General features: G+C 54.4%; 1 protein-coding gene across 9 annotated transcripts in view; it reads left to right on the top strand.

Moving 5' to 3' along the window:
* Window positions 1-22,855, top strand: part of ZDHHC3 (zDHHC palmitoyltransferase 3) — a 57,981-nt gene that overhangs the window by 30,600 nt on the left and 4,526 nt on the right. For 4 of the 9 annotated variants that reach the window (XM_051851682.3, XM_008260501.5, XM_089306436.1 and 1 more), the window contains 4 exons: window positions 1,823-1,947; window positions 10,506-10,602; window positions 11,926-12,007; window positions 15,118-15,248. In XM_051851682.3, coding sequence (XP_051707642.1) covers window positions 1,823-1,947; window positions 10,506-10,602; window positions 11,926-12,007; window positions 15,118-15,248 — 435 coding nt within the window. Of the gene's footprint in view, window positions 1-1,822; window positions 1,948-6,477; window positions 6,629-10,505; window positions 10,603-11,925; window positions 12,008-15,117; window positions 15,249-17,452; window positions 19,069-22,855 lie in introns of those variants that run through there. The other 5 variants (XM_051851683.3, XM_070050942.2, XM_089306439.1 and 2 more) reach the window with 4 other exon arrangements.

Here is a 22,855-nt window from a genome sequence, read left to right as displayed (position 1 = left end):
TAGGAGGCCTCGTGCCTCCTGAAGAGCAAAGACGGTGGGTTTGATTCCTGAGCCCGTAACACGGAGTGTGGGAGCACAGGGCTCAGTGCCAAGCAGTGAGTGGTGAAGGTTGGCCGTTGAAGCCCTGCTCAATTCTGAATGCTGCCTGTCTCCATGTGTTGGAAGGGTGCACAGCCAGAGCAGATGCTGATGGCATTCTCTGCCATCCTTAGAACAAGAGTACCCAGTATTCGCCGCGTATTCATGGGTGAAACAGCACATTGGGGTGGCCTGGCCAGATAGCCAGTCCAGTGCCCAAGCGCAGCCGCTCACAGTTGCAGTGCATTCGCTGAGGACTAAATGGAGAGTGCCAGTCCTTCCTAACAGAAGGGGGGATGGAAGAAAGAAGGAAGGAAGAAGGGAAGAAAGCAAACTCTAGGGGCCGGTGCTGGAGCACAGTGGGTTGAAGCTGCGGCCTGCAGTGCTGGCATCCCATCCTTATGGGTGCTGGTTTGTGTCCCAGCTGCTCCTCTTCTGATCCTGCTCTCTACTATGGCCTGGGAAAGCAGTAGAAGATGGCCCAGGTCCTTGGGCCCTCGCACCCACATGGGAAACCCAGAAGAAGCTCCTGGCTCCTGGCTTCGGATCAGCTCAGCTCCATCTGTTGCAGCCGTTTGGGGAGTGAACCAGCAGATAGGAGACCCCTCTCTTTCTCTACCTCCCTCTGTAACTCTTTCAAATAAATCTTAAAGAAAACTCTAGAACTCTAGCTGTTTTTCTTTACTTTTTTGAAATTTATTTGAAAAGCAGAGTGACGGGGCTGGGGCAGGGATCTTCCATCTACTGGTTCACTCCAAATGGCCATTGTAGCTGGCACTGAGCCAGACTCCATCTGGGTCTCCCACATGGGTAGCAGGGACTCAAATACTTGAGAGCCATCATCCGCTGTTGCCCAGGCATATCAGCAGGGAGCTGAATTAGAGGACCTGGACTCGAATTGGCACTCCAATATGAGATACAGGTATCCCAAGCAACAGCTTAAGCTGCTGTGGCACAGTACCACCCCTTGATTGCAATTTTAACAGAACCCATTAAAATGTAGAGCTGCAAATTTGGATCTAGGAAAACCGAACTGTTAGATAGGAGACTGAGCAATGACAAGTTGCAAAGGCCAGTGCTGTTACCCGGAAGTTTAATGTAAACCAAAAGAAGTCAGTGAGTCAGATCATCACTAATATTTACAGAGGAAAGAAGTTCTGGGGCCAGCACTGTGACTTAGCAGGTGAAGCCACCGCCTGCGGTGCCAACATCTCATGTGGCTGCCAGTTAGAATCCCAGCTGCTCTGCATAGATCAAGCTCCTTGCTAATACACCTGGAAACTAGTGGAAAGGTGGCCCAAATCCTCGGGCCCCTGCACCCACATGGGAGACCTGGAAGAAACTCCTGGCTTCAGATCAGCCCAGCTCCTTCCATTGTGGCCATTTAGGGAGTGCACCGGTAGATAGAATATTGTTCTTTCTCTTCCTCTCTCTGTAACTCCGCCTTTCAAATAAATGAATCTTTAAAAAAAAAAAAAGTTCAATGAAAATGACTGTAACAGAATGAAAATAGAGGTCAGAGCCAATGTTCAATGTAAAAATTTAGCCAAGGGATTAATGTGGCTTAATGGCATTTACTGAGGACAGTTCTTTGTTGATAACTATTTCTGGCCGTTGACATAATTCTGAACATCGAGTCCACACATGTGTACAGTTGCTCCTTGGAGGTGATACTCTCCACTGCACCGTGTCGGAATGGACAGAACCACCAGTCTGACCCTGACGCCTTTCCTCTTTCTTCCAGGGGGCAGTGCCCAAAGGAAATGCTACTAAAGAATTTATCGAGAGTTTGCAGTTGAAGCCCGGGCAGGTGGTGTACAAGTGTCCCAAATGCTGCAGCATCAAACCTGACCGAGCCCACCACTGCAGGTACACGCCCTGTCTCCCTTCTACTCCCCTGCCTCCCCGCCACACATACACACACACACACACACCCATAGGTGCCAGTTCAGCATCAGGACTGTCAGCTGCCAGCTGTCCTCCTGCTGCAGGTACGAGTGACCGATCCTGTGTGCTCACAAATTGGTTTGGGCCCAGGACACTTGTCCAGGGAGTTGGCTGTGCCGCCTCTGATGCAGGACCTGGCAGGCCTCTGCCTACCCACACCTTTGTTCAGATGTGTGTCACAGTGAGGGGAGTCCTGATCTTTGCAGCTTTGTCTCAAGGGTACCATGAGACTAAGCTTCAGAAAATTGTTCTGGCAACGTCTAGTACTTGAAGGTGCTGCCTTTGAGTGAAGGCCTTGCTCTACAACAGAACCAGAGGTTATGACAAATGTAGAACTCAACCACAAAAGCCACTTTCCTTCTTTCTTGGTGGTGATTTTCTCCCTTTTGGTTTTTTGGTTTCTTTGTTGTTTTGGGTCTTAGTGTAATAACAGTCAGGTAAAAATTGTGCTTTGTTGATTGAAGGCAACGTTAAGTGCTGAGGTATGGAAATAGAAAAGTGTTACTGGGTCTCCCTTTGAGATGGCTGTGCGTGTTTGGAGTGGGTGTGGAGGAATGAATTTGCTTCCTCCCTTTGTTGGGAGGTCGTCCTTTCAGCCTAAGGCTGCCGAGGCCTTTGGGCTGTAGGAGATCTGAGTGAGGCAGGCAGTGTTTGTGAATGGGCCTCCCTGTCACCTCTGGGACTGGCTGTGTCCCAGGCATTTCAGTGCGCCGGTCTTAGCATCAGTCTTATTTTTGTTTTGATGGTCACCCCCCCAAGGTAGGGGTTACTCAGGGACGACTCTCCCTAGGTGCAGAAATGCAGGCTCGTGGGGGGAAGTGACAGCTCAGAGTCGCACCTGCAGAGGGTAGTAGACAGGCTTGGCTCAGTGGTTCTGGCTCCAAGTCCAGGCAGGGCTCTGCACTGGCACTCTCACATGGGATGGCCTGTGTGCCTTCATGTGATCACGTGTATGCTTTTTCCCCTCTCTCTGTAAGAGGTCCGCGTGCCTCCCCAGCTAGCTGCGTTCTGCTGATGGTGACAGCTCAGGAGCCTGGGCAGAGGCCTCTGGTGATGGCTGCCACCTGCAGAGTTTCTGTCTGCATCACTGGCTTCTGAGATCTTGTTCAAGGCTCACTTCTTGTCCACAAGATGGAGTTGTCAATCTAGCTTTTCCTGCCACCGTGGGGCTCAGGAAGCAGCTGTTTCTAGGCATCCCCTGGTTGAAAAGGCCCAGCTTGTTAATGTGATCCCTCGTGGTAGCCTTGGCCTTGGAGAGGTCAGAGTCGGAAGTCCAGTGCTGCTTCTGCCACACTGTGGGCCCTTAGGCCAGGCACTGCATGTCTTTCAGCCTCAGCTCTTTGCCCTGTACGAAAGAGCCTTTGCTAGCTTGCTGTGCGGTTTAAGTAGGACAGGCGTGTGAGTCACCTGGCTCTCAGTCGAAGCTGCTTGTTCGTGGAAGCAGTTAGGGATGTGCCGGTTCATAAAAGCTGGACCAGAAACAGGGAGGCACCCAGTCTGTGGAAAGTAACTTTTGGACAACCTCGATGGCGCTTCACTCTGCTTTCCCCGAGCTCTCAGCTGCCTCCACTGCTCGGCATTTTCCTTTCCGCCTCGCCCAGCATGATCCAAGGAAGGGACTCGAGTGCTAGTGAACAAGTCGGCTTACCTAAACAAGAGCTGCTGATTCAGGTGCACTTCACTCTTCCTGCCACCGGCAGTGTGTGCGCACAGCTGCTGCTTCATGATGGCGCACCCTGGCCCAGGCCGTCTGGGGACTCACGGCTTCGGATAAGCAGACTCCGTGACACTCTAGACTGGGTGTGTGTGTGCGGCTGAGCCGAGTCCCCCTTGCCCACAGGGCAGAGGTGTGTGCGCCTGTGCTTGTGTTTGCACTGTGTTTTGCTTCCTCCCCTCTCAAGGAGTCCACAGAATTTGAGGTTGTCCCCACCCCCCAAGCTCCTGTGGGCACCACAGGTGCATCCAGAGCTTGCAGCCTTGGGATGTATGTAACTGGGCCTTTGCTCGCTAGGGGAGATGCCTTGGCTGCCAGCATGGAGTCTCCTGTCTGTGAGGACATGGAAGCACATGGAAATCCTGTGGGAGGAGCCGCTTCTGCCCACAAGGTGGCCAAGGCATTAGGCTTATGTGATCAGTCCCCCCCCCCCCCCCAAAGATTTTTATTCATTTGTTTGAGAGGTAGAGTTATAGACAGGGAAAGACAGAGAAAGGTCTTCCATCCGCTGATTCAGTCTCCAGATGGCTGCAGCGGTTGAAGCCGAGTCAATGGGAAGCCAGGAGCCAGGAGTTTCTTCCGGGTCTCCCACGTGGGTGCAAGGATCCAAGGCCTTGGGCCATCTTTTTCTGCTTTCCCAGGCCATAGCAGAGAGCTGGATTGGAAGTGGAGCAGCCAGGTCTCAAACCGGTGCCCATATGGGATGCTGGCGGTTTAGGCCAGGGTGTTAACCCACTGTGCCACAGCGCCGGCCCTAAAGCTAAGTTTTATTTTCCTGGAGCCCAAAGTAAAGTAAAGATTTGTCTCAGAACCCTGTTATTTGCTTTTTTTAAGTTTTTTTTTTTTTTTTTTTTTTGGACAGAGTTATAGACAGTGAGAAAGAGACAGAGACAAAGGTCTTCTCTCCATTGGTTCATTCCCCAAATGGCCGCCATGGCCGGTGCTGCACTGATCTGAAGCCAGGAGCCAGGTGCCCCCTCCTGGTCTCCCATGCGGGTGCAGGGGCCCAAACACCCGGAGCATCCTCCACTGCCCTCCCTGGCCACAGCAGAGAGCTGGACTGGAAGAAGAGCAACCGGAACTAGAACCCGTGGCCCACATGAGATGCTGGCGCCGCAGGCAGAGGATTAATGGCACTGGCCCCTTTTTTTTAGTTTTGTTTTGGAGATAGCACTGTGGCTCAGTGGATTAAGCTGTTGTCTGCAGTGCCTGCATCCCATATGAAAGCCAGTTCGTGTCCCGGCTGCTCCACTTCCGATGCAGCTCTCTGCTATGGCCTGGGAAAGCAGCAGAAGATGGCCCAAATCCTTGGACCCGCACCCACATGGGAGACCCAGGAGAAGCTCCTGGCTTCATATTGGCCCAACTCCAGCTGTTGTGGCCATTTGGGGAATGAACTAGCAGGTGGAAGGTCTCTCTCTCCCCCTGCTCCATACTTCCTCTCTGTATCTGTGCCTTTCAAATTTTTTTTTTTAATTATTTATTTGAAAGGCTGAGTTAGAGAGAGAGAGAGATCTTGTATCTGCTGATTCATTCCCCAAATGGCTGCAACAGCCAGGGCTGGGCCTGACCAAAGCCAAGAGCTGCTTCTCGGTCTCCCACGTGGGTGCAGGGGCCTAGGGACTTGGGGCTTCTTCCACTGCTTTCCCAGGTACATTAGCAAGGACCTACATGGGAAGTGGAACACCCTGGACTCCAACCGGTGCCTAATGGAATGCCAGCATTGCAGATGGCAGCTTTACCCTCTACACCGCAGCACCAACCTCAGAACCCTGTTCTGTTCTTGCACTGCACTACCTTTCTTAAAATTGTTTCTGACCTGGGCCAGGCTGTGGCGTAGATGTTCTTTTTGCTTCTGATTTTAGTCATAGCCAGTGAGGTGTGAGGTGAAAACCTCAATGCAAGCCGTGACCAACTTGATGCCTTCTTGCTATGTTTTCACTTTCCCTGCTGGATCATCCCTGGAGCCAGTGGGATTGAGTTCATTTTCCAGGCCTGCTCTCCCTGTCTGCTGTCAGGGCCTTCATGAGCTGATCCTTGCCCAGCAGAGCCCAGGGCTTGGCTCTGGGCTTATAGCCTTTGACCCCAGCGGCCTCCCCAGCAGGGCAGGAGCACTGGTTCAGCAGGATACCGTTCAGCAGGTGCTGCTGTATAGAGACACACAGTCCCCATGTCTGCTGTCACCCAGGATGGGCAACAGTGTCAGGCAGCTCCTGTGCTTCCCTGGGGAGGGGACATAGAAGCCCAAGAGAAACTGAATGCATGGGACCAATGAGCTTGTTGGGTTCTGCTGTGCTTTGGGGCCTGAAAAAGGGATAGGGAACCTGAGGGAAGAAGGGAGAAGTGTTCTAAAAACACTGATTTGGGGACAGAGAAGGGACCTGGAAGTCTCACAGGCACTCCATTGCAGACATTGGGTCTCCTCGTCAACTTACTGCATCCTTGCTCCCCAGTGCTCAGCAGCCCCCAGCTCCCGGCCCCAGGACTCGAGCTGGTGCTAGAGAGGCGTGCGAGGAGAGGGCTGTTGGACACAGTAAGGATCCCACGAAAGAATCGGGTGGATCCCTGTGGTGTGGGGAGGGCTCCTGGTCTGTGTGAACTGGGAGTCTTCCCTGGCCACTGTGTCTGGGGAGGGTGCTCATTGTGCCCCCTGCCTGCCTTGTGGGAAGGGCTTGGCTCTGAGCTCAGAGTCCAAGAGGCGGGTGGAGGTGGAAGGTCCGTTTTTGCTTTTTCTCAAGGAGTGCTTGCTGCCTGGCGTGAAACAGCAGGACAGGTGTGTTCCTTCACCGCGCCCCTGCAGGCCCCACCTCTGCTTGACTTGCTCCAGCCCCTGAGCCTTCGTGTGCACCACAACTCGGCCTCCGAGCAGTGCCTCCAGCCACAGTGTGAGAGGCGGTGCCTCCCACCTTGCCTCCCACCACCTCCTGGGGCCAGGATTGTGGGGTAAACTGCAGTCTGCGACACCACTGTCCCATGTGAATGCTGGTTCGAGTCCTGGGTATTCCACTTCCAGTCTAGCTCCCTGCTGATTGTCCCAGGAAAGCAGAAGGTGGCCCAGATGCTTGGGCCCCTGGGATGGGAGATCTGAATGGAGTTCAAGGCTCCTGGTTTGAGTCTGGTCCAGCCTTGGCTGTTGGAGCTATTTGGAGAGAGAACCACTAGATGAACAATCTCTATATGTATATCTCCCCTCTTCTCTCTGTAACTCTGCCTTTCAAATAAATATTTTCTTTTTTTAAAAGAAGGGCTGTCTTGGCTTTTCATGTCTTTGAAAACAGGAAATGCAGGGTGAGTATTTCGGAGCAGCTCTTGCAGCACGGGCAGCTGTGTGTTTTCTGAGTGGCAGCCCATTGTGAAACCGAACTTCCTGGTGCCTGCGCCTTGTCTCTTCCAAGAGCCTGGAGGAGGGTGCAGGCCGGCATTTGCTGAGGGCTTTGTTTAAACTCTCGGGCAGCTTTCAGGATGTTTGGCCACTTGGCACCTCTCTGCCACAGAGCCAACGCTGTCTCAAGAGCACCCACTTAAAACCCTTTTAAATTGAAGTGGGCTTGGAAGAGAAACTGCTCGGGAGCCTGGAGCCGGAAGGCAGCTACCCTCAGGAGCTGGCTCCCCAGACACAGGGGATTAGGAGCTCAGGGAGAACATGTAAGGAGTGGACTACCATGGCAGCCCCTAGAGTGACGGGTCAGGGGGGTGGCCTGGGGCTGAGGCCTGGAGTGCAGGAGACACCTTACTCTTGATTGTCTGCTTGTCTGTACTTTCACTGTGCTGGTAAAAACTGGCCAGTGACAGCCTCTGTGTGATCTATACATATTCATACGTATTGTTTAAAATTGACTTATTTGAAAGGCAGAGAGCTCTTCCATTCATTGGTTCACTTCCCAAGTGTGAGCAACAGATGAGGCTGGCCTAGGTCAAAGCCAGGAGCCCAGAACTCCACTCAGGTCTCCCGCATGCATGGCAGGGACCCATGTACCTGAGCTGACACCGTTGCCTCCAGGGTCTGCATTAACAAGCAGAGTCGGGCCTCGAACCCGGCACTCTGACAGGGGATATGCGTGTCGCGAGTGGCATCTTAACTGCTGTGCCAGATTCTCCGCTCATATGTATCTTTAAGATTGCTAACAGGAGAAACGAAGAGACAGAGATGGCGTGGTGGTGTTGCTGGTCCCCGGCTCTCTGCTTCCCTCTGTGTCCATGTCAGACGTCCTTTTCTTCACCTTGCACTCCTGGGCACAGAGATTCTGGAGCCAGGCCGCTATCTCTGAGACATGTCCATTCCTAGCACGCCAGTGTCACCGAGGCCCTTGGAAGTGGTGGCGAAGAGCGATGTGGAGACCACTGTGTTGAGCCAGGCTCAGTGTCTGCCCTCACGTTCCTTATAGTAGCAGCTTCATACGTGGGAAGCCTGAGTAGCCGGGGTAGCTCAGACCCTGTCTGCCTCTCTCCATAATTCATTCCGGGCTGAAGAAAACACACACCTACTCCTGGAAAGCAGAGCCCATGGAATAGGTCACTTGCGCGGCTGGAAGAGCTGCTCCTGGGCGTTCCCTGCCCTTCCAGCCTGTCAGCAAGATCCTTCCCAGTGCCAAGGGGTGAATGTGACACAGCGGGCAATAAACCCACTGGATCCAGAAATCTGAATTAAAGTCAGTTACGGCGATGACTGGCGAGAAAAGCTGGTGTGAACCAAGGAGCTTCTTGTACAAACGAAATCTAATTGAACTTGCTGAGTATTCCTCATCCCAAATGCTGGGGACCAGGAGTGTTTTAGATTTTGGAGTTCTTCAGATTTGGGAGCATCGTATGGACTTGGCTGATCAAGCATCCCTAATCTGAAATGCCCCACATCTGAAACTGAGCATCAAGTCAGCACTCAAAATGTTTCAGGTTTTAGATTTTCAAGTTAAGAATGCCCAAACTGTGTTCGTTCGTTCGTTCTTTTTTTTTTTTTTTTTTTTTTTGACAGAGTGGACAGAGAGAAAGGTCTTCCTTTGCCGTTGGTTCACCCTCCAATGGCCGCCGCGGCCAGCTCGCTGCGGCTGGCGCACCGCACTGATCCAATGGCAGAAGCCAGGTGCTTGTCCTGGTCTCCCATGGGGTGCAGGGCCCAAGCACTTGGGCCATCCTCCACTGCACTCCCTGGCCACAGCAGAGAGCTGGCCTGGAAGAGGGGCAACCGGGACAGAATCCGGTGCCCCGACCAGGACTAGAACCCAGTGTGCCGTCGCCACAAGGCAGAGGATTAGCCTATTGAGCCATGGCGCCGGCCAATCTGTGTTATTTCTAAGCTTGTATTTATGGGATTGCAAGCTGTTTTGAACAAATAATACCCACAAGATAAATGTTAGGGAACCGATGTTGTTGTTGTGAACTTATTTTAATGAAATGAAAATAAACCATCCCACCAGTTTTTGGAGTGGGCGTTTGGCACAGCAGTTAAGATACTGCTTGGGACACCCACAGCACATGTTAGTCTCTGGATTTAAGACCTGGCTGTGTTGCTTGCTTTCTTGTTGTGGTTCACTCCCTAAGTGGCCACAATAGCCAGGACTTTAGAACTCCATCCAAGTCTCCCGCATTGGTGGCAACAGCCCAAGTACTTGGGCCATCTTTCACTGACTGGCTGGATGCATTAACAGGGAGCTGGGTTGGAAGCAGAGCAGCCAGGACTCAAACTCATGCTGTTACTGGGATGCCCACCTCACAGGCAGCAGCTTAATACTGTGTGCGACAGTACCAGCCCCCTGGCTCTGCTTCTGATCTAGTTTCCTGCTAATGTGCACCTTGAGAGGCAGCAGGTGATGGCTCAAGTGCTTGGGTTCCTGCTGTGCATGCAGGAGACCCAGAGTGAGTTCCAGGCTTGTTTCTGACCTGGGCCAGCCTGGCCTATTGTGGGCATTTGAGGAGCAAACCAGCAGATAGGTAGGTAGATGGATGGAAGGAAGGAAAGAAGATTGGAAAATTGGAAGGGAAGTCAAGCTCTCTGCCTTTGAGAAGTGTTTGATGAGCACGTCTATGGCAGGTGACTCTAGACTGCAGCTTTGGAAAGCTGTGATTTTCAAGCCCTGTGAGTCCCGTGTTCCTGTTTGGTTGTACTACTTTGTATTGCCCAAAGTCAAGTAGAGGTGGTGTTTACTATCAAATAAGGTTGAAACAATCTCAAAAATGATCCCAATAACAAGTCCATAATATGCAAATTAATGAGATTACCTCATCAGCAGGTAAGCTCTCCTGGGTTTTCCAGTGGTACTTCAGAGCTGGGTGTTCTTGGAGCTGGGCTTCCTTGTTTTCTTGACCCTGCTCTGAGACGGCCCTCTCTTGCTCTTTTGTCCCTCCTCGGTGGAGGCTGTGCTGCCCTCGGTTGCACATGGCACTGCTTCTGGAACTTGTGCCTGACCCTTGGTTTTTTGGTCTTTTGTGGAAATAAGGAGCAACCATTATCTGTATTCCATCCTGCTCTGCCGAGTTTGTGAAACTACTACTTCTGTACAGCCCTGCTGGTTCCTTCTTGTTTATAGTTTAAACAAGATGAGAGGCCTGGGAGGTGAATGACTGACCCTGGGAGTCCTGACCTAGCCTTGCAGGCCCCTGCAACACATGCACAGCAAAAACCCTTGGCGGTGCTGTTGATCAGATAATCTCATTAAACAGCTGAGGGCTGTGTGAGAGGCGTGGCGCTGGAAGCCATGAGTTCTGAGTTCCCCTCGGGGCCGCCCAACACCATGCGGATGCCCCTAACAGTCTGACCTGTGGGCTGTTTCAGTGTCTGTAAGCGGTGCATTCGCAAGATGGACCACCACTGTCCCTGGGTCAATAACTGTGTCGGCGAGAACAACCAGAAGTACTTCGTCCTGTTTACAGTAAGTCAGCTTGCGACTTGGGGCCCACCCGCCACAAAGCCGGGGAGCCCCTTGTTCCTTTGAAAATGCTCAGCGTCCACCGTGTTCTTTGCTGCTGTTGAGGAAACTGCCTGACCATGTAGACGGCCTCTTGCCAAAGATCTCCCTGGGTCAACAAGGGCCTGTCCCCAAGACAGGCAAATTTTTTTTTTTGGACAGATAAAGTTAGACATTGAGAGAGACGGAGAGAAAGGTCTTCCCTCCGTTAGTTCACCCTCCAAATGGCCGCCACGGCTGGAGCTACGCCCATCTGAAGCCAGAAGCCAGGTGCTTCTTCCTGGTCTCCCATGTGGGTGCAGGCGCCCAAGCACTTGGGCCATCCTCCACTGCCTTCCTGGGCCACAGCAGAGGGCTGGACTGGAAAAGGAGCAGCCAGGACTAGTACCGGTGCCCATATTGGATGCCGGCACTGCAGGCGGAGGATTAACCAAGTGAGCCACGGCACTGGCCCCCCAAGACAGGCTTTTGAGCATTTAGAAAATGGATTCAAGTCAATAGCGATAATAAGGGCTTGCATCTCCAGCATTTAAAGAAACTGGTATTGGCACGGATCTCGGATCCTGAGCTGCTGGTAGGTATTTAGACTGCATTTAGTATGGGGCCTGGAAGGGCCTGGGCATTCGGCATCCTGACTTTTATCAGGTGGAGCGGCAGCAGGCTGGGATTGCCTCCAGGAGCCCAGTTCATGCCCTGTGCTCACACTTTGCTTCTCTCTGGTTCCACGCACTCCCAGAGGATGGCTGCTCGCCTCAGACCCAGGGCAGGAGACTGGGGCACCTGCTAGGAGTCACTGGATGCCAGTCAGGCCTCGGCCTAGCTGAGTGTGTTCTTTTATTTATTTATTTATTTATTTTCTGACAGGCAGAATGGACAGTGACAGAGAGACAGAGAGAAAGGTCTTCCTTTGCCGTTGGTTCACCCTCCAATGGCCGCCGTGGCCGGCGCGCTGCGGCCGGTGCACCGCGCTGATCCGATGGCAGGAGCCAGGTGCTTCTCCTGGTCTCTCATGGGGTGCAGGGCCCAAGCACTTGGGCCATCCTCCACTGCACTCCCTGGCCACAGCAGAGAGCTGGCCTGGAAGGGGGGCAACCGGGACAGAATCCGGTGCCCCGACCGGGACTAGAACCCGGTGTGCCGGCGCCGCAAGTTGGAGGATTAGCCTAGTGAGCCATGGCGCCGGCCTGAGTGTGTTCTTGAGTGACAGATTCTGAGGCCCCTGTCCCTGGACCCTGCATGCGCAGAAGGTTCTCATGACAATGGTGTCTGCACTGCTTCCCGTTTCAGATGTACATAGCTCTCATTTCCTTGCACGCCCTCATCATGGTGGGATTTCACTTCCTGCATTGCTTTGAAGACGACTGGACAAGTGAGTATGTGCCAGGGTTCCCCTCCCTGCCCCAGGGTAAGGGTGTGGCCTCAGGGGAGGAGGCCCCGCTTCATTCTGTTCCATGTCCTGCAAGCCCATGCACTAAGCAGGGAAGGAACGGTCAAGGCCCTTTGAAGCCCCTTCGTCAGTTGGACAGGAAAGTAGTGAGTCAGACAGGTCCCCTGGCTGAGTGTGCCCAGGGAGGACGCAGGCCCTGGGGGAGCACAGAGGCCCCTTCCAGTGAGTGGGGCCATGCCAGCAGAGTGCTTAGGGTTCTGTCATCACATGGGGCACTTGAACCCGTGCTCCACCTTCTGGCTAAGACATGAGGGGTTGTCTGTGGTAGTTGTTCTTACGTTGCTGGTATTGATAATTTGACCTTAAGATTGTAGACAAAATCTTTTTTGCTTTAAAAGTACCGCATTTAAGTGTGCAAATGCTGAGGAAGAAACCCCAGCCTGAAGATTGCAAAATCTTAAAGGGAGAAGAGATGCTGGAGGGGCCAGGGCTAGGTCTTCCCAGAGCCCACAGGCTGTGTGCAGACAGCTTGAGCAAGGAACACCCAGCCCCACTGTTGTGCCCTCCACGGGTCTCCTTGTCCACCGCCTGAAGTGCTTTTGTTCTTTCTGTGCATATTGACGTACGCATTTCCTTTCCACAGTCTGGGCGTGAGCCAGACATGGCTCAGGTGGTTCGTGGCCTCCTGGTGCTGGAGTCCCTCTCTTCCATCACCTTTAACTTGTCTGACATGTCTTCAGTACTGAGGGGAGAACCATCTAGGCTTAGAAAGCCATTTGCTGTGTAAAAGGAAAGAAGTGGGGAGTAAGGAGCAGAGAGGAGGCTGGGGGCTGGAGGGTGTCTGCAGATCGCAGCGTGAGTCACTGGCAAGTCGCTGGCTGTGTGGGAATCTGGAGAGTGCACTCTTTTTGCTAGGCCCTGAGGATCAGATCAGCTCCAGGTGCACGCCTCGATGACCTGACTGGTTGATCAGACACCCCCCGCCTGTCAGGTTAGCAGACTGACTGCCCGTGAGGCCCGATGTCTCTGGCTTTGAAATGATGCTGGCAGGGTCTCTGTTGGTAATGCCTACCGGGAGCCAGGCACGGCTCAGAGGGCTGAGTAGCGCCTTGTTTCAGGCGCTCCACGAGCATGCAGGGGAGTAGAGAAGCACTGCTCACTGTGAGATGACGAGAGCTGCTCTCAGAGGTTGAGCGGGTTCCCAAGGTTGTCAGCTGGGGAGAGATCTTGCAGTTCAAGCCTGGGGCTGAAGCTAAGTTTTGCACCTCTGTCTGCCTAACTCTAGTGCCCAGGTTCCCTCAAGCCCCATTTTTTTTTTTTTTTTTTTTTTTTTTTTTTTTGACAAGCAGAGTGGACAGTCAGAGAGAGTCAGAGAGAAAGGTCTTTCTTTGCTGTTGGTTCACCCTCCAATGGCCTCCATGGCCAGCGCGCTGCGGCCGGCGCACTGCGCTGATCCGATGGCAGGAGCCAGGTACTTATCCTGTTCTCCCATGGGATGCAGGGCCCAAGTACTTGGGCCATCCTCCACTGCCTTCCCGGGCCACAGCAGAGAGCTGGCCTGGAAGAGGGGCAACCGGGACAGAATCCGGTGCCCCAACCGGGACTAGAACCCGGTGTGCTGGCGCCGTAAGGTGGAGGATTAGCCTAGTGAGCCACGGCGCTGGCCACCAGCCCTGGTCTTGACAACTATTGTTGGTTGAGATCCTTGATAGGGTGGAAGGCACAGGACAGTCCCCAAAGTGAAGCCTGAGAGTGGACAGGGTGACAGTGCCCTTGCTGCTCAGCCTTGGTGGAGCTGGTGGGACATGTCTGCACATAGAAACAGGCAGTTCCGTAGTGCAAGGGAATATAGTGCAATGTCTTTCCTAGACACAGGCCAGAAACAGAACATTCACGGGCATCCCAGTGGGGCTAGTGATCAGGGTTTGGTGCCAGGATTCACAGCCCTAGTTCTTGCCAATACTCTGCCCAGGCCAGCCAGGCAACAGCCATACTTGTAGCCACCCAGAGCCAGTCCAGCCAAGTCCAGCCCAGCAAGGAACCAAGAAGAAAAATTGTCTCAGGGCATTAAGCTCCCAGGAGAGGAGACGGGCATTTAGCTGAGATGTTCCTTGCCCTCCACCCAGATGGCGCTTGGTACCTTCTCAAGCTCTGGCACATTGTCCCTCCCTTGCCCCTCCTGCCATAACTGTGAGGGAGCCAGCCAGGGAGGCCCAGCTCAGCCCTTAGGATCCGATCTCTGCAGCCAGGGAACAGGCCTGAGCAGGGAGCAACCCTGGCTCCACCATGTGGTACTGGGTAATGAGTGCCAACCAAAGGACCTACACTGCACTGGACCAGGCATCTCCCAGCTGCATCCAGTCTCCCAACTGGGTGTCTGAAACTCTAGCCTGAAGTGTGGAGCACCTCTTTCCCGTCTGTCTGTTGGGCTTCTGATCCAGTGTAGCTTAAAACCAAGCCATGCCTATAGTCAAATCTCCTTGCTTTCCAGTGGAGAGGGAGGAGTCTGCATAGGGCAGGCCAGGGTGGGCTCAGTGAGGGCCAGGACAGTGAACCTACTCTGGGCCAGCGTCTCTTCAGCTGACTTCCCAGCTTTGGGGACTGATGGTCTAAGCGATACAGCTGTCCCTCAGTGGGGGCATTAGCTCAGAGCTCAGCATGGTTGGGACTGAGCCCCACAGGCTGCTCTCTGCCACGCTGTGAATGCAGAGGCCCTCTGAAGGCCCAGAGAAGGGCGACACCTGCTACAGGGTTGCCCAGAACCCCTGACCAAACCATCCCTGGACAGGCCTCTCGACCTGCATCCTCGACCTGTTATGCTCGGAGAGAGGAAGGCTCCTGGGGTGCCATCAGACCTTCATGCTGGAGTTCCTGGGTCCTTCGGGTGCCAGGCAGGGTGCTTGGCGCCGGGGCCAACAAGTGAGGAATGGTCTGTTTTAGGGCCTGGAGCCAGGCTTCTCTGGGGGAGTGAGATGTAGCCAGGGGTGGGGCCGGATGGTCCCCACTTAGCCCAGGCAACAGAGTGGGAGCCTGGTGGGGCGCTGAACTAGGCCTGGGTGGCAGCCCAAGCTCACAAGTGCCTTCTCTCTCAGAGTGCAGCTCCTTCTCGCCACCTACCACCGTGATCCTCCTCATCCTCCTGTGCTTTGAGGCTCTGCTCTTCCTCATTTTCACGTCAGTCATGTTTGGGACCCAGGTGCACTCCATCTGCACAGATGAGACGGTAAGTGCCAGCCCTGGCCGCCACCTCCACACCTGCTCAGAGCCCAGTAGCTAGGCTATGCAGGGCACAGTTCCTTGGTTTGCAGGGATACTTGGCTCTTGTTGTCCTTACCCTGGGGCTCAGGGCTTATATGTGCAGCAGATCACCCCAAAATGCCCTCGCTGTCCTCAGCTGCAAGGCAGCCTGTGCTACCACTCGTTGAGTCCCCCATAATACCCACTGTGCTGCACCGGGCACTCTCCTAGGCAGCAGGGGCACCCTTGCCACCTGGAGGCCACGGGCATGGAGATGGCATTGTTGCTGGGACAAGTACTGTCCACTTTCCAGAGAGCAGGGTCAGAAGGCACATCTGCCTTGAGCCCCCAAGACAGCAAGCTCTGGCCTGGCCTCCTGGTCATCTGTGCTTGGCCCAGTTATGGTCTTTGTCCGCTTCCCTCTCCCCACCTCTACCCTCACCTCCTGTCCTACTCACAGACCCCTTTAGGGAGTTTCGAAGCTACTGGGTAAGCCAGACTGGAGCCCTCTTCCCCAGTGCCCCTGCTACCACCTCTTGACCTTTCTAAGGTTTCCAGAAGCCTTGAGGTGGTTGATTGACAGCTGTGAAGGCTCTGGGGTTCAACTAAGGGGCTCCGGAAGATGGTGCAGCATTCAGCTTGGGATGGAAGGAGCAGAACCTTGAGCTTGTGGGTGCAGCCTTGTACACCCCTGGCTTCCTTAGATTCCCCAGGCACAGCTCTCGGCACTGGTCTGGGTGCTCTGGGTGGGAGCTTTGGGTCTGGGGGCTGTGAGCGGTCACTGGAGGCTCAGAGGAGGACGAAGGCCTTCCTGGCTGTAGGCGTGGCACAGCGGTGCAGAGAGGAGACAAGCTCAGCGCGGCCTTCCGCTGAAGCACCCTGCTGGGGTCGGCTCAGGGGTGCAGTGCAGAGGGCTGGCAGCTCTCAAGAACTTCTCTGTAAGAAATAACGTCGCAGCAGAAGAGTTTCTGTATCTGGTAGCCCGTGGCATGGACCCAGCCACGGATCCAGCCTGTCACTGGGCCAGCCTGTCCACCTGCAGGGAACGCAGAGGCGACTCCTGCCCACCCACAGCATTCTGCCAGGCCACACGGACCTAGCCCTGGGGGCCAGGAGGAAAATTTTTGGCCCTAGGTCCACTTGTTCTTTTTGTCCAGGCCGTTCCTAAAGTGCTTCGTGTATGAAGGGACAGGAAGGAGCAAAGGGGCATCTCACCCTTGGCCTGGGTCCCTGGGCTGGGAAGAAAGACTTGGACCACACTGTGCCCCAGGTCCCCTCTCCAGAGACCACAGTAGATGGCCAGGTTCCTGCCAGGCTGCCTCCCTCTGGGCTGGGGCCCCGTTGCCAGGTCCTGTGCTATGACCAGCTCCACTGAAGAAGGGCACAGGGGAGGAAGCCGCTTTGTCCTCGGCTCCCAGTGTCCCTGGGAGGCTCAGCAGGAGAAGTGGTGCAGGCTGCGTGACAGTGACAGGAGCGGCACCGCCCTCCGCCGTGCTGAAGACCCGTGTCCCGACTGCGGCCGACTGGGCCACCCGTGCCCCCTCCAAGCTGTACTAACCCCCTCTCCTTCCTCCTCTGGTGACTCTGCTGCCCTCACCCCCAGTCTCTCCTGCTGTCAACCTTCTCAATTTGTGTCTCGCCAGTCCCAGAGCAGTCATTTTATTCTTTTTTTTTTTTTTTTTTTGTCTGCAAAGTGGTCATAGGAACTTCAGACTTCCTGTGTGAACCTACTCCAAATTCACAGCCACCTTTGGGTCTCACGATTGCCATCCCCCCCCCCCCCCAGTTTTGGGGTTCTTCCCGCCCAAGCCTCCCCAGTACTCCCACATGTAGCATGGCTCGAGGTGCCTTAGAAGCAGCTCTGGAGAGCCCCACCAGCATCCAGTTGTCATAGACTTGGCCCAGAATGTCAGGACCCCACAACAGCCCGGTCAGGAGACGCGGCCTGCCGACTGCATGTGCTCTTCCCTCCCTCCCAGGCGGGTCTCGCAAGCGCGTGCCCTGCCAGACAAGCGTGGTGCGTTCCAGTGATGCTCCTTAGGAGAGAGGGGGAGGCTGGCGTGCTCAGTAGCTAGCGCTGGGCCGTGGAAAGCAGCATGGCCTGCAGTCGCCCCACGCTGGGGGAGCGCCCTCCCCAGAGGCCACAGCAGTAAAGCGTGTGACTGAAAGTCTGACTGTTCTTGTTTTCAGGGAATAGAACAATTGAAAAAGGAAGAGAGAAGATGGGCTAAAAAAACAAAGTGGATGAACATGAAAGCCGTTTTTGGCCACCCCTTCTCCCTAGGCTGGGCCAGCCCCTTTGCCACGCCAGACCACGGGAAGGCAGACCCGTACCAGTATGTGGTCTGAAGGACCCCGGGCAGCCCTGCCACCCAGCCAGCCACATCACAGCAGTACCGTCCGACCCGCTCTCATGAAAAGCAAAACAGCTACTCTTAAAAACTTTTTTTATGTCTCGAAATGGCTGAGCATTGCAGAGAAAAAAAAAAAAGCCCATATTTTATTTTTGAAAACATCCTTTTAATATTTTTTTCCGGTGACTGAAGCCGCTCTTCTTTTTCCTTTTAAAATCACTTCTCTGGGCTCTGGTTTCCTCTCTGCTGTCTGTCTGGCGTGACTAACGTGGAGGGTGCTGTCTCCCGGCCAAGCCCACTTCTGCTAATTGCGCGATCTGTGATGCTGTGCGTGGACGGACCAGTTCTGTAGGAGAGCCAGGAGGGCGCTGACCTCCCGCTGCCCAGGAGGCACGGGCAGGCGCCCCCGTGGGACTTGGAACCTCAGCGAAGACGGATGCTCAAACTCAGAGGCCTGAGAGGGGCAGGTGCAGGGCCCTGGTGCAGCGGCCTCCTCTCCTCCCCATGGATGTGACCCGCCTCCGGCTTGGCCAAGCCACTTGCCTGCCTGTACTCTGTGAGCTCGGGGTGGGAAGGGGGATTTGGGGAGGGTAAGGAGAGAAATGCAAGGGGTCTTATTTGTATCCTGCATCAGCGGTTAGGCCCGCTCTGGTGTTTGGGAAGAGGGTGAAGGAAAGAAGTTTTTCCGGTTCAAAATGCCTTATACAATCTGCGGAGAAAAAAGTTAACCCAGTTTCAGGTGAGGTATGTCTTCCTTGTGGCACTTACTTCCTCTCACCACCCCACCTCTCCCTTCCTAGCAAGATACCGATTAAGCAGTGTTACTTCCTGATGAAACACACAGAAATCCTACTGTCAGCTCCTCCTTGCTTTGTCAATCTCTAAAGTGGGTTCACGCTTGGATATTTCAGGCCCTTAAATGTGCACATAGCCATGTCTTTCCTGTATCCTGACCTGGCTCTGGGCTGGTCGGGATGCTGGGCAGACATCACAACCCCCAGCCTCTTTAAAGAGGACGGGGGGCCATCCCGGCATCTGGAGTCGGCACATACACCTAACCCTGTGGTGCTGAGGCTGACTGGCTTTCTCATGTGGGAAGCACTGGGTGTGTGAAGTCTCATGTGAGAGGGGTGGTGAGAACGGGAGCGAGATCTGGAGTCAGTGTGGGGAGAGAGGAGGCCAGGAGGCCCTGCAGCTCAGACATAGCGTCCGAACGTGGCCCTCTGTGACTCGGACACATTGATTGGATTCTTCCAGCAGTTGCCACAAGTGGCCCTTTGTAGCTCTTGCTTGGGGTGAGAGTAGGGGAAAGTTTATTCAATCCAGCCCTGGGGAGGGAAACTCCATCCAACCATGTGATTTTTCAGAAACGTCAGTGGAACATGCTGCCTCTTTTCAACTGTCAGTGCTTCCACATGGACACAAAATGCAATAAAATTTTTCCAAAACCTGTTCTGATTTAGCCCTCCTGTCTCTCGGTGTTGGACCTAAGAGTCGTTTCCTATGTGCCGGGAGCATGTTTGTTGCTGTCTCTTTCGAGTGAGGATTTTGTTGAAAGTGTTTCTAGCCCCTCCCACTAACACCCCCCCCCCCCAACCTCCCGGCTTCTGCAGCTGGAATTGGATCCTTTCAGTGCATGCGGAAACAGTCAAAGTTGTTACTGGAGTCGGGTAGAGAGAAACCCATCTTCCTCTGCCCACCGATCAGGAAGCAAAGTCTAACCCGAGACAGCTGAATGGCGCCCCCACCCGAGCAGAGCCGTGGCCCCCGGTGTTAAGTGCCGAGCACGCACCAAGAGCGCTCACCCTCGGGTGTTGGGCCGGAGAACTGGAGGCTTGTGAGGGGCACTGCCTGCCTGTGCTGCTGCCGACGTGGCAGAGAGGCCGAGGGGCTGTGTTGGCTGGTTTCTTGTGCCGCCTTTAGGTCTGCATCGTAGAACCTGTCACGTGCCCGCCCCACTCGCTGTCATCGTGTGCATTGCATTCCCAGTTCCCTTAGGTGCAGGGACAAAGTGTGGTAGAGCTAAAGCACTCCAGAGCGGCTGAGGAGGGGCTGGCCCGGGGTCCACCCCCGTGCAGCAGTGCTGAAGCGGAGCCGGGACTCTGGAGATCCTCTTTCTAAGTATTTGGATGCCCTACAGCCTCCATCCTCAAGGTCCCTTTTTCAAGTGGCCGGGGCTGCTGCTTTGCCCCGGTGGAGTTTGAGGAATGCAGTAGATGGTGCTGAAGATGCACTGTTGAATTTTTCTGTTCTGGAGTCCTGAAGACAAACTTCAAACGGATCATACGTTGTATAGCTTTCACAGAGAGGGGTCCTTCATGGAGCCCATGTGATTGTCCCCTGGGGTTTGTGCAGGTCTCTTTGGAGAAAAAGCATGTCCCCCGGCTCTCAAGGCAGAGGGCATTGTTGCCCTCAGAAGAGAGTCCTGCCCCCCTGACCACCACGACTGCCTGGTTTTCCCTGTAACATTTTGCCAAGAGCACTGTGACTGAGGAATGCCGCCCTCGTGGGGAGCACCGAGAGAGGTTCCCAGCCTGGCATCCACATGGGAAGAGAGAGTACCCCTGAGGCTCGCCCCAGTATTTCCAGATGGAGTGAAAGAGGGCATCTGTGTCCACTAACGCAGTTTTTTGGCTTGGGTGCGAGAGTTCTGGACGGTGCACTCGTCGGGAAATGAAGCAGCAGGAGCCACAGTCTTTCAGAACGTGGTCCCTGGCAGATGTCGGTGAGAAAGATGTGGCATGCGTTGGGTTCGGTGATCCTTGGGTTGCTTGCCCTCTGTCCACTTCAGGTTTATGTACCTAGCCATCAGACTGAACCTACAAAAAGGCTTAGGTCCAAACAAATGATGCATATTTGCATGGGCTTGGTGACAGCAAGTATGCAGAGAACATTCGGGAAGAAATGCATGTGCTACGTCTCCATCTGGGAAGCTTTCCAAGACTTGCTTCTTGGGGGAGCCCAGAGTCTTAACAGCTTTTGTTCATTCAGGCCAGGCCGCTTGTTGGTTGTTTTTCTATCAGGATGCTGGATTTGAATGTTTTTCAAAGATGTGTCCAGCATTGTGGCGTAGCGGGTGAAGCTGCTGCCTGTGGTGCCAGCATCCCATATGGGTGCTGGTGTGTGTCCTTGCTGCCCCATTTCCCATCCAGCTCTCTGTTGTGGCCTGGGAAGACAGAAGATACCCAAGCGCTTGGGCCCCTGCACCCGAGTGGGAGATCCTGAAGAAGCTCCTAGCTTCACATTGGCCCAGCTCTAGGCGTTGCAGCCATTTGTAGAGTGAATCAGATGGAAGATAACTCTTTGCCTCTGCCTCTCTTGAACTCTGCCTTTCAAATAAATATTTTAAAAATTCCCTCTTAAAAAAATATTTCACCTATTCAAAAGGCAGAGCAACAAAGTGAGAGACTCTTCCATGTGCTGGTTCATCCCCCCTGCAACAGCCAGGGTTGGGCCCTACCAAAGCCAGGAGCCAGAAACTCCCATCTGGGTTTCTCACGGTGGTGGCAGGGGCCCAAGCACTTGAGTCATCATCGGCTGCCTTCCCAGGATGCATGAGTAGGAAGCTGGATAGGAAGTGAAAGAGCTGGGACTCGAACTGGCAGTCTGATACGGGATGCGGGCATCTCAAAGTGGCTCCTTGACTCGTTGTGCTATAACGTCCACCCCCCAAACATGCGCTTATTAAACACGTGTGAGGTTGGCATCACATAGACATGCCTCTCCTAGAGTCCGGACTGCACTTTGCTGTCAGACTAACGGGTTTTGAGTGGGGATTTCCAGACTTGGAGTGTACCAGCTTAAAGGGTCAACTAGCAGTAGAGGCAAGGAGCAAGTAGAGGCGAGCTAGAGAGGGCCCTTAAAGATCAAGCAGGAGGAAAGGAGGACTTCGCTGAACCAGACACTTGAGTGGGGCCCGGCAGTCTGTACTTTCACAGTGTTCAAGTTCGAGAATCCATGTGGGCTGCAGGGGTGGCCTTCAGGCGATCGCTGATGACCTGGGCGCCGTGTGGCGCAGAGTGAGGGGGGCTGACCGTGAGCCTGAGCAGCCACCGAGCCCCTCTTGGCTTGGAACAAAGAATGTGCGCTTGAAGCGGAGCCCCGCTCTGGCCCCTGGAGGCGAAGAGGCAGCCCAGAAAGGAGGGAGGCACTTGCGGAATCAGAACACCTCTAGATGGCGGGGCGGTCGGTGAGTCCTTCACAGCCAGGGCATTTTGCCCTCAGCAGCCACACCCTAGCGACCTGAGAAGAACCTGCGAGAAGGCCAAGGGTTCACAGCAAGACAAACTGACCCGTCTACCCTCAAACCGGAGCCTTCATTTCCTCCCCATCTCCGTCTGCGTCGCTGACAATCAGCCGCATGGTCGGGTAGCACAGCTGAGTGCCCCTGGGGCTCATCTGCACGCACACGCAGGAGGAGTTGGAGAAGCTGGCCCCGGAGTGTGCTGAGCTCTGCGGGGGGAGAGTTACTCAGAAGCCTCTGGGGCGAGGCGCGTGCTCGGACCTGCATCTGAAAGACACCCCAAACGCCTGCAGCCACGGTGATATGGTCGCCATCTTCGGTTCAAACCCCCTGCTTGGCTCCATCCTACTTGAGCTTGCTGCCACGGGGTGTGACCCTAGACGACCGCTTCGGTAAGCCTCCCTTTCTCCTCTGTGAAATGGGAACCGTCATCCTGATGCCGATGTTGGTAGGTACGGTGGTGGCTGGCACGCGGTGCGGCGGCCAGTGTGAGCTGTACTGGAGGTGCTTTGCCTGCTGTGGACACGGCTGTTGATGATTTGTGACGTGGATTGAGGGGTTTGCAGCCAGCTCTAAATATTTTTTATGAAATGCATTACACAGTGTAGGGTTCATTTCAGGAAACTTTTTAGGGGCCATGTACATGTTCTGGGTTGCAATCGCAAAATATATCCTGTTGGGGAGGACAGTAAAAGCCATGTGGAACCAGTGACGGAGGGAGACTGTCGTCAGGCCAGCTGTGAAGAGGTGCACTTGCGCGGGCTGCTCTGTGAGGCTCTGCCTTTTCCATCTGATGGCGGCACAGGGAGAAGGCCTGCTCTTGGGTGTGGGCCCAGCAGAGCCTGTGCAGAGTGCCGGGGTGAGACTTAGTGCCGGGCTGTTGATCTGGGGACATGGCTGTGTTTGCTCACAGAGCTCATAGCTCATGGGTCACCTTTTGGTTCCAGTGCGAATGGGTCCAAGCCTCTACGAGGTGCTGCGGTTGGCCGCTGCCCC

Source organism: Oryctolagus cuniculus, chromosome 10, assembly GCF_051225735.1.
Source record: "Oryctolagus cuniculus isolate XC-2025 breed Fujian yellow rabbit chromosome 10, ASM5122573v1, whole genome shotgun sequence".
NCBI lineage: Eukaryota > Metazoa > Chordata > Mammalia > Lagomorpha > Leporidae > Oryctolagus > Oryctolagus cuniculus.
The sequence above is the reverse complement of the archived record's forward strand: the minus strand, read 5'-3'. Positions and strand labels throughout refer to the sequence as shown.